Genomic DNA, 16005 nt, shown 5'->3' with positions numbered 1-16005 from the left:
AGAAATCCAGGCTGCCCCGGGAGGTTGGCAACCGGGAGAAAGCTGCATTGAAGGCTCTGCACGCAGGGCACACAGCTCCTCTCTGCTGCACCTGCCCGATTTCTGCCTGCTGCTGAAAGCTGCTTTGTGCTTGGAGGCATTGGGATGGCACCAAAAGGACAAACTTCTTGAGAGAACTGGTGCCATCTTGATGTCTCCAATAGCTCCAGGTGCCAGCTGGGCCCTTCCTCGAGTGCCCTTGGACCCTTGGACCTGCAGCTGGCAGTGGTGGGTTTTCCGGGGCAGGTGGCTGTGGTCTGGTAGTTTTTGCTCCTCTCGCCCACTGGCCACTTCTGAGGTGTGTCATGGTGAGGTCTGCCATCTCTCAGTGGCAACTTTCTGCTCTGAGTGAGCCTTTCCTCGTTACCCTCCAGAGTGGACCAGCTTCACTGACCAGCATGCAGTAGCTGGGGGTGGATGTAGCCAGTTGGTGAAAGGGCCGTGAATAAATACACTCCTTAGAGGAGGCGGCCACAACCAGAAAAGGGAAAAGTAGGGAGACCCCCTAGAATCACACCATATCTCCAGGCTACAGAGATCAGTCCCCCAGGGCAAAAGGGCTGCTCTGGAGGGAGGACTCTATGGCCTTATGCTCCACTGAGGTCTCTCCCCTCCCCACAACCCGCTCCCTCAAGACGGTTGCCCTAATTCTCCAGATATTTGCCGACCTGGAGTTGGCAACCTTTCTTCATCTACCTTTCCAGTGCATCATTGTCAAAGGAAGGATTTGGCCTGTGAGACCACATGGTCCATGCACTGATTCACACAGAATGCAAGAATGTGGCAGGATGTGTATTGCTCTTGGACTTCTGGTCTTACTCACAGATCAGAAAAAGAATGGTGTGTGCTTGTGTGTACTCTGATAATGGTAGTTGCAAATTGTGGGAAAGAAACCAATGTGCTAGCATTTGAGGTTTGATTAACCATGGTTATGGACAAAATATTGGTCTGCAAGCTTTTATGATGGGGGGTGGGGGTGGAGCACAGATTCTGTTTGTACAAAGATGCTGTATGTTTATAAACTATTAAAATAAAGTCAAATTGGAGGAAGTCCCTCACAGTTCTTAGCTATATCTAATCATTTACTCATCATTCATAATTTATGGGAAATAGAAAAATATTTATTCATATGCCGTTGAATTGACTGATTGAGTGTTTTTCCATTATGACCTTGAGCCAACTGTTTTGATGGGCAATTTTGATCTTCAGCTTGGGCCTTTTACTACCGTGTTTCCCCGAAAATAAGACAGTGTCTTATATTAATGTTTGCTCCCAAAGATGCGCTATGTCTTATTTTTCTGTGTTCTGTTCGTTGGGCATGCTTCTGAATAAAAACTTTGCTACATCTTACTTTCAGGGGATGCCTTATATTTCGCACTTCAGCAAAACCTCTACTACGTCTTATTATCAGGGGATGTCTTATATTCGGGGAAACAGGGTATGCACTATTTTCATAGGGAGGTTGCATTGTTTGTTGTTTATGGATGTTGGTCATTTGTCAGTCTTGGTTGCCATTTGTTTACTTTAAAAAGAAATGTAAAAGACAGAGATATAACCTCATAGCAGCTTCCAGACTCCCTTTGAACCTGCCTGATAGGCCAGTAGCCAAAGATCATCCAGTCCCTCTCCTAGAGCTGTGACCCCAATACAAGAGGGGTCTAACTTCCTCCTTCTGAAATGGATCCTACTTGAAAAGATCTGCTCTAATTTCTCTCTCCCCCTCTGTTTCTTCATCTCGTCAGCCTCTTCTGAAGCCAAGCATCTCTTCCAGATCATAATTTACGTGGTGTCCTTTTTGCTACCTGATATGGACCTAAAGGACCCTGCGACTCTTGCGTCCATCTCAAACAGCATGATACGGTCTCCTGTGCCACGCCCACTGAAGACATTGTATCGGGGTGAACCGATGGCCCTGGGGGTAAGTAAGGAGAATGTGGAACCCCTAGCAAGCCTCAAGAGATGACTGAAAGGTCCCTTCCCTCTCTCTTAAAGAGTGCCTGTTATATGCCTTGAAGAGTGCCTGTATGATTAAGGTATTGCCTCTTTCCAGTCAGCTTCTGTTGCAGATGTCGCTACTTCAGGAGTCAGCGGTTCATTTAATCATTGCTGATGGAGCCGCACAGCGAAATTACCAGCTGTCTGAGAAAGCTGAATACTGCATCCCTGTGTGAGTCTCTGTTCTGGACTTTATATCTTCCAGTCAGAACGACACCTAGAATGACACATGCAAAAACACGAGGAGACACACATCAGGGCAAGTAGCTCAGAAACACCATGCCTCAAGCATGAAATTTTTTCAAAAGATGTCAAAATAAAGACTGCCAGTCTAGTGACTTTCTGAAGTTGAGTTTAGACTTTAAAAGGACTGGGTAGGCCCAGGTTCAAATTCCAGTCTGCCTATTAAACTAGTGATAGACCTGGAGCCAGTCACTGTCTCTTAGTGTAATATTTCTTGCAGGGCTGTTGTTAACATTAAAGGGTTAGGGGTCCATGCACAGGTTCTTGCAGGACAGGTTAGGAATATGGTAAGTATATCAATATCTGAATTTCTTACTGGATAGGAAGTGACTGACAAAATGGATTATTTTTAGCCTACACTAGTTGAGCTCCGTTTTTTTTGTTTTTGGCGAAAAATGCTTTCGAAGGCACTGGTTGTGTTGGAGAAACAGATCTTCTTGCTTCTCATTTTAGTTTCACTTCTTCTTGGCAAACGTTCTTTAATCCCTTCTGGGGATGATGAATCAAAACAAACCAAACAATCCTTTTGGGATGAACCAGAGGCAGCGAACCTCTGAATATAAGTTCTGAGAGTCGGCTTCAGGGTCAGGCCTTGTCCTCTAAGCCCTGTTTGCTGGGGCCTCCAACTGCTTGGCCAAAATCAGAGGTGTGATGCTGGTCTAGGTGGGCCACTGGTCTGATCCAGCAGGGCTCTTCTTCTGCCTCCGCCTATTCCCAGGAACGACGAGTGACTGGGCTGTAAGAATCTCATATGTTGGACACAACAGGAAGAGAGCCACTCGACATCTGCTGTCTGGTAGTCAAAGGTACTCTGCCTTGGGACATGGAGGTTCCATTCTTAGTTAATATGGTGACATTTGATAAACCTTTTCAGCCTAACCTATACATCAAGGTTTAATCTGGATTCCATTTGGCAGTAGACAGATATGACCAGCATTAGATTAATATAAGATGTGATGGACAGAATTTGCATTTATTTCCTTCAGACATTACCTTCACCAGGTAAAGATGTAGAAGAAGAATGTATGTCCCACTTTTCTCTCCTGTAAGACATCTGAAGGCAACTTAAACTCCTTTTCCTTCTCCTCCCAATTGTGAGATGGGCAGGGCTGAGAGAGTTCTCAGAGTACTGTGACTTGTCCAAGGTACACCAAGCAAGAATGTAGGAGTGGGGAAACAAATTTGGCAGACTCTTAACAGTTTCCCCACTCCTACGTTACTGCTGTGGAACCTTGGGTAGTTTCAGTTCTCTCAGAACTCTCTCGGCCCCACAGAACTCTCTCGACCCCTCGGCTGTTCGCAGAGGAAGGGAAAGAAGCATGGGAGCCACTCCTTAAAGACTGAGAAAAGTGACATAAAAACACAAACTCTTCCTCCTCCTCCTCCGTCTGCTTCTTCTGTGTATTAGTGTTCAGCTCAGTCCACACCTCCCCTATGAAGGTATGACATTCCTGTCCTCCACCATACATGGAAATGACCACCATGTTAGAAAAAAACAGGGGCCCTTGTCTTAATTAGGCTTTGGAACCCAAGATAAATGCTAACATGGCATTTCACTCTGTCTCGGCAGATCACGCAGATCCTGATTGGCATCCTGGAAATATCTTTTGGGCTTGTGGTAGCCATAGCAAAAAGTTCTCCATACTATGCCGGTGGACACCATCTCACTAATCCATATTGGCTGGGAATCCTGGTAATTATTCACTTACCGGTTTGGAAAAAGCAGTCACAATGGCTTTCACCCCACAAAGGACCGTGCTTTGGAGAGTCCATCCATCCTAAGTTTAGCCATAAGGCTGCTTAAAGTTTAGCAATGAATGTACAGCTGTAGTTGATCATTCATGAGATTTGACTGGGAATTGTCACACATAGAGGAACTAGAAGCGTGCATTAAAAGGCAGGAACGTTTAATAGAATGGAATTCTGCAGTGGGCAAAAGTATTGGGTGGATTTTTTTTGCTTGCATGAAATCTCAGGATGCCCATGCATCTACCCTTCGACAGGTGAGGGGAGCGTTGCCCAAGGGTAGAGCATGGATATTCTGAGATTTCATACCTTCCAGGACAGCCTTTTGAGTGTAATTCTTGTATCTGTCTGCCAGTTTATGGTGTCTCATCCCATCACCAAAGTCCTAAATTGGTAATTTATCAGTGGCACCTCGAGGTCATTTGCAGCCACCCCAGAAAGGGATCCAGAAATGATCCCTGTTGCCCACTCCAGAATTTCATTCTATAGGAAATTAAGCTTTCCTATCTTTTAATGTGAGCTTCTAGTTCCTTTCTGCGAGACGATGATCAGTCAAATCTCGTCAAAGCAATTGATCGACCACAGCTGTACATTTCTTCCTCAGTACATAATTTTTTGGATCTCTCTCTGTGGCTGCTGCCGAGCACCCCAAGGTGCCACTGGTAACTAACCAATTTAGGACTTTAGTGATGGCATCAGACATCATGAACTGGTAGGCAGATCCAAGAATGTAATTATATGATTGTAATTAACAGAGGCATTGGAGTTGGGTGAATTTTTGTGACTCAAGAGATAATCCCTTCTCAAAACCTATCCTCAAGGTAGGGCTTACAGAAATGCATGATGTCCTTTCAGCCCACTTCATGAGGCCCACTGTGCTCCATAGTTTGCATAACCAACCATCGTTTGATGAATCTTTGGAATTCAAGGACAAGACATAGCTCCACTTTTGGATTCTGTGTCCTCTTGACACTTTTGGGGTCTGCACCAAATGACGTAAGTCCACTTTTGGATCCTGGGTCCTCTTGACACTTTTGGGACCTCCACCAGATGACCACATTATTTCCAGTCTCAGAGATCTCTCATCTAGTGGGTGGGAGGAACAGATCCAGGAATACAAAATGCTCAGATTCAGATGCTTACATTCCTTCTGACCTCCTTTTCTTTCTTCCACAGTTCATCATTTCTGGATCCCTTTCTGTGGCAGCTGCCAAGGACCCCAAGGTGCCACTGGTAACTAAACTATTTAAGACTTTGGTGATGGGATCACACACCATGAATTAGCAGACAGATCCAAGAAACCAATTCTGGGATATTGTGTTTTAAGACACATTTCACTGTTTCTGACCTGAGGCTCTCAAAGGCAGAATCCGAATATTTTCAACCCAAAGAAACCAAAGAAAAGGGGAAAACAATGCAGAACTCCACGGAGGAAACATTTGTTTTCCAGGCTGAAAACATCGTAAGTGGCATATGTGGAAAAGGCCACTGTTAGGACAGGATAGGGAGAAAAGGAATGGTTCCCAACTAACCAAGACATCAGGCAAAGATGTATTTTATCTCCTGATCTCTTCGATCTATATGCAGATCATAAGGAAAGTTGGATGATTTAGATGAAGATGGTGTGAAAAGTGGCAGAAGGAACATTAAGCAGCTGAGATATGCAGATGACATTACATTGCTGGTAGAATATAGCGAAGACTTGAAACGACTGACACTTTGGAAAGAGTGTAATGGCTGAAAAGCACCAAAGCAGGAATGGTACAGTGGAACATCAGAAGCCAAAAAAAAGTATTGACTTACCGGGAAAATTTTCTGCAGTCTTATAAGCGTTGACTGTAAGAAAAGAATTGAAATGCGGTTCGAACAAAATTTCTGGATTCTCTAGAGCTCCACCCGGTCAACCCAAAAAGAGAGTAATATCAAGCTGAATCAGAGAGGAGAGTTGAGATAACTGGGAAGGGGCAGCCCTGAAGCGAAAGCTGGCAAAAAGAGGATTATAAAGGACAGAATATGGAGAAAAGGAATGGTTCCCAACTAACCAAGACATCAGGCAAAGATGTATTTTATCTCCTGATCTCTTCAAACTATGTGCAGATCATAAGGAAAACTGGATAAGATTTAGATGAAGATGGTGTGAAAAGTGGCAGAAGGAACATTAGCCAGCTGAGATATGCAGATGACATTACATTGCTGGCAGAATATAGTGAAGATTTGAAACAAGAAGTGCTGAAAGTTAACGCAGAAAGTGCCCAAGCAGGGATACAGTGAAGCATGAAGCAGTATTGAATACTGGGAAATTCTGCAGCCTTCAGGTTGACTGTGAAGAGAATGAAATTGTTCAAGATTTTTTATTCCTCGACTCCACCATCAGCAACAAAGAGAGTACAATCAATAAATCAGAAGGAGATTGAGACTGGGAAGGGCAGTCCTGAAGGGGCTACAAATAGGATTCTGAAGTGTAAAGGTGTGTTGCCGGTGACCAAGATCAAGTTAATTCTTGCCATAGTATTCCCCATGAATATGTATGGGGATGAAAGTTGGACAATGAAGAAAGATGACTGGAAGAAAGTTGATTCTTTTGAAATGTGGTGTTGGAGGAGAGTTTTGTAGATACCATGGACTGCCAAGAAGACAAAGAAGTAAGCTCTGGAACACATCAAATATGAACTCCCCATACAAGCTGAAATGACTAAACTGAGGCTATGACACTTTGGTCACCTTATGAGAAGACAGGACTCACAGGAAAAGACAATAATGGCAGGAAAAGTTGAAGGCAGCAGGAAAAGAGGAAGATCCAGGCTGAGATGGGCAGTGGAGAGATCAAAATGTGAATATTATACAGCAAAACTGAATCATTACAGAAAAGTAAACCTTATCCATATTATTGATGGACCACTCAATAATGCACTAAATGAGAACCAATCAGACAGCACCATCCGCATCCTCTTTCAGGACCCTGTGGACATGTCTTAGAACTTCTTGAGAATTCTAGGTGTTTGTCTCACACTAAACAGTTTTTCTTGTGTAAATCTTTGCCAGCAAAGCATATATACTGGGGACGAGGTTATCTTAGCTTGTTAGCTGAGTTGGGGATGAGTTTAGAAACATACATTCCCTAATACAGCAAGGAAAGGCTTAGTGTGTATAGATACTAAAGTGCATGGCTAGTATATTGAAATTCTGCTTGCTTCATCAGTCTACTATGGCTGGGCCATAGTACATTTTCTGCATCCAAATATCTGGCTTCTGAAACACAGAAATTAAAAACAAACCCACTGTATTGTTAGAAGCTAAGAGAGATCAAGCCTTAGGTGTCTGAAACCCCTGAATTCATGGAGAGCTTCTTGCTTTGATCCTGTTTCCTTTTGATTCAGAGCTTGGAATTTCCTCCACTTTCTATGTTTCAAGTATTTCCCTGTTTGCAGTTCCCGGGTCTTCCTTGTGCTCCTTCATGTCAGGAGGTTGTCATAAAGGGCAGGGACCCTCAAGCAAAGAGAAGATGAAGTTTGTCTGCTATCTGTGGAGGCTGAAAATATCAGCGATTTTATAGAAGTAGGTGAGACCTTCTCGATTTCACGGTTTGCTTTCTTCCCATAGGTGAAAGGAATGCTGGCAATGAATGTTGTGAGTTCCGTGGCAGCGGGCATTGCGATTGTGATATTCTCTATTTCACTAGAGCATATCTACTACTTCTACTACAGGTGCACCTCATACTATCTCAGCACCATGCCACCTGACATTTGCCATGAATATATCACCATCCCTCAAGTGAGTATGCCTTGCAATAAAACAAGACTGTGGCCAACTTACTCACACTGAAGAAAGGCGGAGGAAGGAGAGCATTTCCCTTCTTGGTGAATGTTGCCTCTGAATGGAGAAAGCTATGTATGATTTTGTCATTCCCACCATGAGCTACAGAAACACAGCTCAGTGGTAGTGCATCTGCTTAGCAGGCAGAAGGTCCCAGGCTCAATCCCCGGGCTCTCCAGTTACAAATGTCCAGGATGTAGGTGATGTAAAAGACTTCCACCCGAGACCCTGGAGAGCCGCTGCCGGTCTGTGTAGACATTATTGACCATGATGGGCTGATTCAGTATATGGCAGCTTCATGTGTTCAACATCTCATGGAGCTTTGGGGTGTTTGTGTGCAGCAAAAGTAACTAAAGTGGGCTAGGGCCGAGTGACTAAGGCTGTCTGTGGGAGTACCATGCTTCTCTGGAACCTTTAAGAATGGAGCTCCTCCCAACTGGGACTGGATGCAACCTTGCTCTCATTCAGTTGCCCACACCTGCCTATTGTTTGTATTCATAGCTATTGTTCTTCTCTGGCAGAATTTGATGCACGCAATATCTGCTGTCCTGCTGACAGTCACAGTCCTGGAGTTCCTCATCAGCATCACCACTGCTGCCTTTGGGTGTGCCACTATGTGCAGGAATGCCTACAGTGAAACGGTAATGGCCGTGATGGGGGTGATGGTGGTTAAAATTTACCTCATGAAAGCAGGAGTAGGAATCTGGCGTGGGGTCGTCCCTTGATGGAGTCATAGTGGTAAAGCTGATGTTCCTCTCAGAGGGGCAGTCTGAATCCAAGATGCCTTCAGTGTTCATTGGTGCCTTCCCTCTCCAATAGTTCAGTGTGGAGCCCAACAGTCAGAGACTCTGGTATCGGCTTACCCAGCGCATGTTCCTGCATACAAAGGAGGGCCAGTTCAACCCATTAGTTTCCTCTCTACATGAGCCGTCCCAATCTGTGAATGAACCTGCACAGCTGAGAGCAATCAGGCTGTGTATCTGCACCATGAATAGAGTAATACTTGTTGGTTGTGTGTCCAGTAGACCTTAATAGACCAACAAGAGCCACAGGGGATTCTAGAGCCATTCCCAGGAAGTGCTGAAGAGCATTTCCTGAAAGATGCTCTTGAGAAAGGCAGGCTGGGAGGTCCTTTGGATTTCTCCACAGATCTGCAATTAGGAACAGTCAGTGATGTTAAAGATAAAAGACACATGCAGACTCATGGCTTTCTTTCTGCTCATGGGCAAGAGTGGGGAAAGAAAACATGCAACAGGCTGACAGGAACTATGAAATGCCCCCATGAAAGGCCTGGATCGAGCCTACAGGCTGCCTTCCCTGGCCAAAATTGTTCAGGCAGATCATGGGCATGCCCAGGACACTAACCCCCACTCTTATTTGGTTCATGACGTTCCCAGGCCTGAGCAGGAGGCAGAATTTTTGCATCATGTGACTTCTTGAGCCTCTGAAGGAATCAAGCCACTCCTGGTATTCTCTGTGCCTCTGATTCCAGAGTCATAAGAACATAAGAAAGAGTCTGCTGGATCAGACCAGAGTCCATCTAGTCCAGCTACTCTGCTACTCGCAGTGGCCCACCAGGTGCCTTTGGGAGTCTGAGGGCTTGACCCTGTTTCTTGCCCTGAATGGGATCTTCTCTTCCTTCTTTCAGACTGTGGTGATTTTTCAGAAGACAGATGAGGGTATCACTCCTGCTTCAGCTCTCCCAAGGCAAATGTACGAGAATGTGGAGGCCTGAAAGTGTTTCCCTCCTATTGTTTTCCCAGCCGAGTCTTCTGTAAGCAGCAGCAGAAGTTTGTTTTTGTTTTTTTCATTTGCAAAATATTTTTCATGAACCATCATATGGGCTGTTTTTGTTAAATAAAAAGCACGTTTTCTTACTTGATGTCATTTGTGTTTTCCGTTCCCACTTTTTTGCATTTATGTTTTGCCAGTATATTACATCAAGCTGGCCTTGTGAAAATGGAGGTGTGTTCCTGGCTGCTGCTGGTGCTCCTATTCTCCATCCCATGCTGAGATCAAACATCTGGATCCAGCGCAACTTTGGCTTGGTGTTAATCAGATCTGCAACGACAAACGTTATATAAAGAGGGATCTTCTCAGATCTCAGAAGCTAAGCAGGATTGGTACTTGAACGAGAGACCACCGAGAAAGGTTCTGCAGACAAAAGCAATAGCAAACCACCTCCACTTCTCACTTGCTTTGAAAGACCCTTGCAGGGGTGAGCATAAATTGGCTGCCAATCTAGTACACTTTACACATACACAACAGCATATATGTCTGTGCTTCTTGCTTTCACTTTACTTGCATTTGTCACTGTGATGTTTCTAGCAGAGTCCCCAACTTTTTTGGCCTCTGGACACTCATGGAAGCTTGAGGAGCAGTGCTGAGCACCTTCATGAAATGGCTGCCTTGGGAAGCAGAATCAATCACCAAATGGCTGCTATAGGGTGGAATCACAACATGTTGGAAGGTTGCAATCCAAGTGCCCAGTTATGAGTGGGAACTCCTTGTGCTCTCAGAAAGTCATACTCCTGAGGTCTTCTGAAGCAGTTCCTAATCCAGGGCTGTGGAGGAGAGCCAGGATTGGTTTCTTGCTTTGGGAAAGAAGCAAGGAGGCACCATAGTGTCCCCAGGTATTTTCTTGGTTCCAACCATTCTATAAGTCATTGAAAATTACTGATATACTTTGAGCAAATACAAACATTATTTTCCCCACCACCAAATACCTCACACAAAAAGACTACTGGGTAGTCAATCCCTTAGTTTCTTGAACTTATGGGGAGCTCCATGTCAATTATTTCCAAAATCCACCTTTGCCTTGATAAAACAAAGGCCAGGAGTTGATCTGATGAGAACAAAGAAGAATTCCCATGAAGGATCAACCTGCAGGTTATTCCCCGCCTCCTCCCAGCAAGGAAAGGACGGAGGAACAACATTCCTGGGCTCCAAGTCAGCTCGACGGTCCCTGAAGCCAGTGTCATGCTGCTTTCAAAATCCATCTCAACTTATTTGACTTCTAATGCAATTCCACATTGCGACCACTAGGGGCATGAAGAAAGGCAGAGCAGAATAAAAAGCATTAGCTCTGACTCTGCCCTGAGTGCCTTTCTGCAAAGTTTAGTACAAGGAAGCAAACATTTGCATATCCCGTTAAATCAAATCAAGACCAATGAGAACAGCTCCTGGCAGCTACAGTCACTGCCAAGCTGCAGTGTCCTAATGAGGTTGTTACTGTGCTGGCTAGGATACATGGCAATGGTTGTCTCCAATAGGACTCCTCCTAAATTTTGACTTTGGACTTTACCAAGTGACACCAAGATCTGGCAAAACTTTCCATTCTCTCCTGGAATATCTCTGGCTGGGGGAACAAATCTCAAAACTCTTACTTTTGTGATTTCTTTTTGAATGCAGATATAATCCTCCTACAGGAGACTGGGACCTTCCACATGATACGAATGAAGGACTGAATCCTTCTGTCTGTCAGCGACTAAAGTATGTAGGGCAGGTCACTCTTCTGGTGGCCTTTGTACTCTGGTCTCTACTTCTCTCAATCTCAGAGTACTTTCATCCCTTTCTCAGGTTGCTCAAGCCGTTTTGATTCAATGGGAGAATAATTCACTCATTGTTGTTAATGTTTATATCCCCCCAGGTTTACTAAAGAACCCTCTAGATTTAAGTATGGGATAGGTTGGCCATCTTCTGGGGGGAACTTGAATTCAACTACCCTTCAAGTGAAATGTTATTATTGGGGGGATTTTAATGCAAGAGTTGGTGCTGATTTAGTATCTTTCCTTGAACATGAGGGACTTGAGGATGATTACTTCGCCTCTCTTCTATTACCTTTTCTCCATAATTCAAAGGACCCCTGTATTAATGCAACCAGGGAGAAATGACTACAATTGGCAGTTAACCACAACAAACTGTGGTTAAATGGCTTAATAAGCTGTGAACATTCTTGGGACTTTTATGCCAACGAAGGCTTTGCTTGCTTGCTAATGAGGTTGTTGTTTCCATCAGTTTGTTCCCCTCTTCCTTTCTTTCTACACAGCTCCATAGTTTTTTCTGCTCAGACAGATCATGCAAAGAGGGAGCCCTGCTACTGTTGGAGAACATAAAACAGCCTTTCTTCTTCTCTTAATTTCTGTTTTCCTGTTCGCAGATTTTTTTCCTCGACTCCTTTTCATGATTTGCCCTCATTTATCCCTGGTGGCTTCTAATCCCCCTAATGACTTCTAACGGAAGCAATGGGGATAAATGTTCCCACAACTCCATTTTATTAATGGTGGTGTCCTCCAACAGTGCAAGTACCCTACTCTGGTGGAACGTGCCTCTTCCTCTGGGAGCAGGCCTCTTTTTGCCAGAAGTGTCTTTAAACTAGAGGAAAAGTCTGCTGTTGGTGGAACAGATCAAAACGATCCTACCCAATCAGTGAATGTATTTTCTCTGAGAGTTTGCTGAGGTTGTTTGATGAGACAATGAAAGATAGAGGGCAGAGTGGCTCAGCCGATGTGTCTTGAGAAGGACATTGCCCAACTAAAAGCCAGCATTGTGTAGTGGTTAAAACCTCAAGCTTGGATCTTGGAATCCAGGTGAATCCTTCACTCTGGCCCCTTCTGCACATGCAAAATAATGCATTTTCAAACCACTTTCACAACTGTTTGCAAGTGGATTTTGCTATTCCGCACAGCTTCAAAGAGCACTGAAAGAAGTTTGAAAGTGCATTATTCTGCATGTGCGGAATGAGCCTCTGTTTTGGAAACTTGTTGGGAAACACACTCTCAGCCTTGGCCCTGGCTAGTATCTGGATGGGAGACCTCCAAGGAATACCAGCGTAGTGACATGGAGGCAGGCAATGGCAAACCACCTCTGAATGTCTTTTGCCTTGAAAACCCCACGGAGTTCCGAAAAGCACCCCAAACCTTTGGCCTCCACGTCACAGTGTTTCTCTTCTAGAGAGAAGGCATCCAGAAATAAAAAGAGGAATGTACAAGGAGCAATCAATCAAATCTCATAGTCTGCAGGATACACTGGTTGTTACCAGCAAGCCAAGCGCAGCCCCCCTCCCAGTGGCTTTGGGTGCTTTTCCCATGGTGTAATCTACCAGGATCCACAAACTCGCGTGGAACACAGGCGCTGGCTCAAGCAATTTATATTACCTGTTAGTTTCACTTGCTTAAAAGTATACCCAAATTTGTTGGCTATTAAGGCTTCATCAAAACTACTTCTATCCTCCTGCTGAGTAACACACATATATCTCCACTTTAAATCCAATTCATGCAACAATTTATTACAAGACAACCTTCTCTCAAGTCCATAATCCTGTATTTGGCATACTTTACAAGTAACTAACAGGTAATATAAATTGCTTGAGCCAGCGCCTATGTGCCACGCGAGTTTGTGAATCTTATATTGTTTTGGACGTAGCACAGTAATCTACCAGGAAGCATCGCAGCAGTAATCAGGAAGGAGAGAAAGCCCTGAGTCAGTGCACCCTGTGGCCATACACAATGCTACCTGGCCATCTGGTGGGAGGCCATCCAAGAAACATAGTCTTCCGATTAAAGTTCAGGGTTCTTTGTGGTTCACTGTGCACAGCGCATTGCCTTATGAATCTCCTGGCAACACCTGGCTGGCCTCTACTGTAACAGCTCTGTGGTTTTGCAGGTTTTGCATGTTCTTTAAAAAGGTAGAAAAGGGTCAAGAAAACAGGGCAGGGAATATCAGAACGGTGCCAGGGTTTGTCCAGGTGGTGCTGCGTTCTCATCTGTGAGCAGCAGCCGGATGTCTCCTAATTTGGATCGCAGAGGCGATGGTGAGGCATCTCTGGGTGCGGTGATGCTGCCCAAGTCCTTGCCACAAGCGGTTGCTTTCGAGGAGGTGACGTTGCCCACGAGCAAAAGGGGAAGGGAAGGCGAGTGGAGAAAGGAAAACAAAAATTTGCCTCGAGGTGATGCTAGTGAAGACCGGACAGCGTCATGACTCATGGCCCAGCAATCTCATTGAAGAAGGAGCGCCGACACAACCAAATGCTGTAGGTGGAGCTAAGACGAGGGAAACAGTTCTATTTTAGTTCATTGTATTTTAGTTTTTGTAGATGTGGGATCTGTTATTTGGTAGTTTAAAAAAAGTGTACTATTCTTAAGTAATGTGTTTATTGCTTTGTAAATTCTATAGAGCATAGTTAGGTTTGTTTTAGGTTTAGTTTAGTGATATGATGCTGTATTTCAGTGGTGGCGAACCTATGGCACGGGTGCCAGAGATGGCACTCAGAGCCCTCTCTGTGGGCACTCGTGCACAGAGTTCATCATGTGGGAGGAGGGTGGAAAATCACCCCCCCCACACACACACACATCTAGGCTGGCCTGGGCATGATCCTTTACCTGGGAGTAAGCTCAATTGCTGGCAATGGGGCTTGCTTCTGAGTAAACCCTCCTAGGATCGTGATTCACCCATTTGGAGTGTTGCACAGTTGCTTCACCAAGCTTACTCCTGAGTAACGCAAGCCTCGGAGCCAACCGTTTTTTCTAAACTAAAACCTCAGTATTCAGGTTAAATTGCCATGTTGGCACTTTGCAATAAATAAGTGGGTTTTGGGTTGCAATTTGGGCACTCGGTCTCAAAAAGGTTCGCCATCACTGCCGTATTTTTTAGATCAGTCACTGGACTAGGCTTGTTGTAGTAACATGGCTGAAGTTTGGTTGGGGTCATTGTGTTTTCTGTACTCTTAGGCTACAGAAGGGGAAAGTTGCCATCTATGCTTATTATGCCTATCTATGTTGATTATGTAAGCTGCTATGATTACTGTTGCCTTATAGCTGAGGATGTCATGATTATTGATGTTCTTGTTTATAATGCTATGTTTATAACGTTATGTGTATTGTTCCTATGTTTATTGATGCTTTGTTGCTTAATGTTATGATTATTGATGTTTGCTGTTATGCTGTTATTGTTCACCGCCCTGAGCCCTTCGGGGGAGGGTGGGATACAAATCGAATAATACAATTCAATGCAAATGATCATTGAACATTATCGTTATGGTCACCGTAACACCTGGGAATGAATTCCGCAATCCCCATATTTCCCTGTATTTTATAGTACATATTAGCACAATCCTGCCAAAGTTAAGGTTTTATTCTATTTCAGTTTTTCCTGTTTTAAATCAATACTAAAAATGCCCTGGCTTGCCCCCCCCCCCATAGATACACCCCTACCCCCCCCCAAACAAACATCAATAGCACCTGAGTGGAAGGTCCCTAAGTGGTCTAGGACCCATCACAAAGGGCCAAAGCAGCCTACCTTGCTAGGTTGGTGTGAGAGAATGGTGAAGTGGAGGATGATGTCCCAAGTTGCTGTGAGTCCCAACTGGGGAGAAAAGCATCTTACAAATAAATCAGCTCCACACTAATGCCCCATTGTCAGCTCGGCCCTATGGAGTCCTCCGCAAGCAGCTACGCAGCCCATCTAGGGGTCAGCTCTGGCTAACATCTGGCTTGAGCCCTGGGATCTCCAATGAGAGACTCTGGTATAGGCTTCCCTATCTTTGAGACCCTGCTGCTAGTCTGGGTAGGCAGGAAGGATGAATTTACTAATGCTCCGGAGCAGGGACGTAGGTATAGATTTTTATGGGGGGGTTCGGGGGCATGGCCACGCCCCCACCCGGCCCTGGGGGGCGTGGCCACGCCTCCCCAAGCCCCACCCCAGCCTCAGTACTTATAAAAGCAGCTCTCTGAAACCAAGAATGGCAGACTCCCCTGCCCCCCCGCACCCCCCCACCGGCTGGGCTCCCAGCCGGCAGTCCCTTCTGCCCTCTCCTCCGGGCAGAGGTGCAGCTAAGGAAAATGGAGCCTGGCGCAAAATCTGAGTTTTGCGCCCCTCCCCCCCATGGGCGGCTGCTGTGATGCTGGAATCCACCCCCAAACAGCATCACTTTCAATGGTGTTTCAACTAGGGAGTCCAGATTCTCCTTTTAAATTCACTTTAAAGGGAGAATCTGGGGTCCCCAGTTAAAACAAAATTTAAAGTGATGCTGTTTTGGGGTGGATTATCCCCCATCCTTAAACAGCATCACTTTCAATGTTTAAACTGGGGACCTCAGATTCTCCCTTTAAATCCATGCCGAAGGGGGTAGATTTAAAAAGAGAATCTGGGGGAATTTGGGGTGTGCCTGCT

General features: G+C 45.0%; 1 protein-coding gene across 2 annotated transcripts; it reads left to right on the top strand.

The window, feature by feature from the left end:
- The first annotated feature begins 411 nt into the window (after nucleotides 1-411).
- Nucleotides 412-9704, top strand: LOC125434366 (membrane-spanning 4-domains subfamily A member 15-like). Of its 2 annotated transcripts, XM_048499645.1 has the most exons (7): nucleotides 414-879; nucleotides 1782-1957; nucleotides 3848-3970; nucleotides 5200-5256; nucleotides 7624-7794; nucleotides 8358-8477; nucleotides 9485-9704. In XM_048499645.1, the coding sequence occupies exons 1-7, from the start codon at nucleotides 621-623 to the stop codon at nucleotides 9569-9571; spliced, it is 993 nt and encodes a 330-aa protein (XP_048355602.1). In that variant the 5' UTR covers nucleotides 414-620; the 3' UTR covers nucleotides 9572-9704. The 2 variants fall into 2 exon arrangements, with proteins under 2 accessions (XP_048355603.1, XP_048355602.1); XM_048499646.1 differs by lacking the exon at nucleotides 3848-3970 and having other exon boundaries at nucleotides 412-879.
- Nucleotides 9705-16005: the final 6301 nt, after the last annotated feature.

The sequence above is a fragment of the Sphaerodactylus townsendi genome, linkage group LG06, assembly GCF_021028975.2.
Source record: "Sphaerodactylus townsendi isolate TG3544 linkage group LG06, MPM_Stown_v2.3, whole genome shotgun sequence".
NCBI lineage: Eukaryota > Metazoa > Chordata > Lepidosauria > Squamata > Sphaerodactylidae > Sphaerodactylus > Sphaerodactylus townsendi.
The sequence above is the reverse complement of the archived record's forward strand: the minus strand, read 5'-3'. Positions and strand labels throughout refer to the sequence as shown.

Coding starts and splice junctions, on each gene's coding strand:
- LOC125434366 (XM_048499645.1), top strand. CDS start 621: ATGGCCTTATGCTCCACTGAGGTCTCTCCCCTCCCCACAACCCGCTCC. Junction 3,971..5,199: donor CATATTGGCTGGGAATCCTG/GTAATTATTCAC, acceptor TTTCTTCCACAG/TTCATCATTTCTGGATCCCT. Junction 7,795..8,357: donor AATATATCACCATCCCTCAA/GTGAGTATGCCT, acceptor CTTCTCTGGCAG/AATTTGATGCACGCAATATC.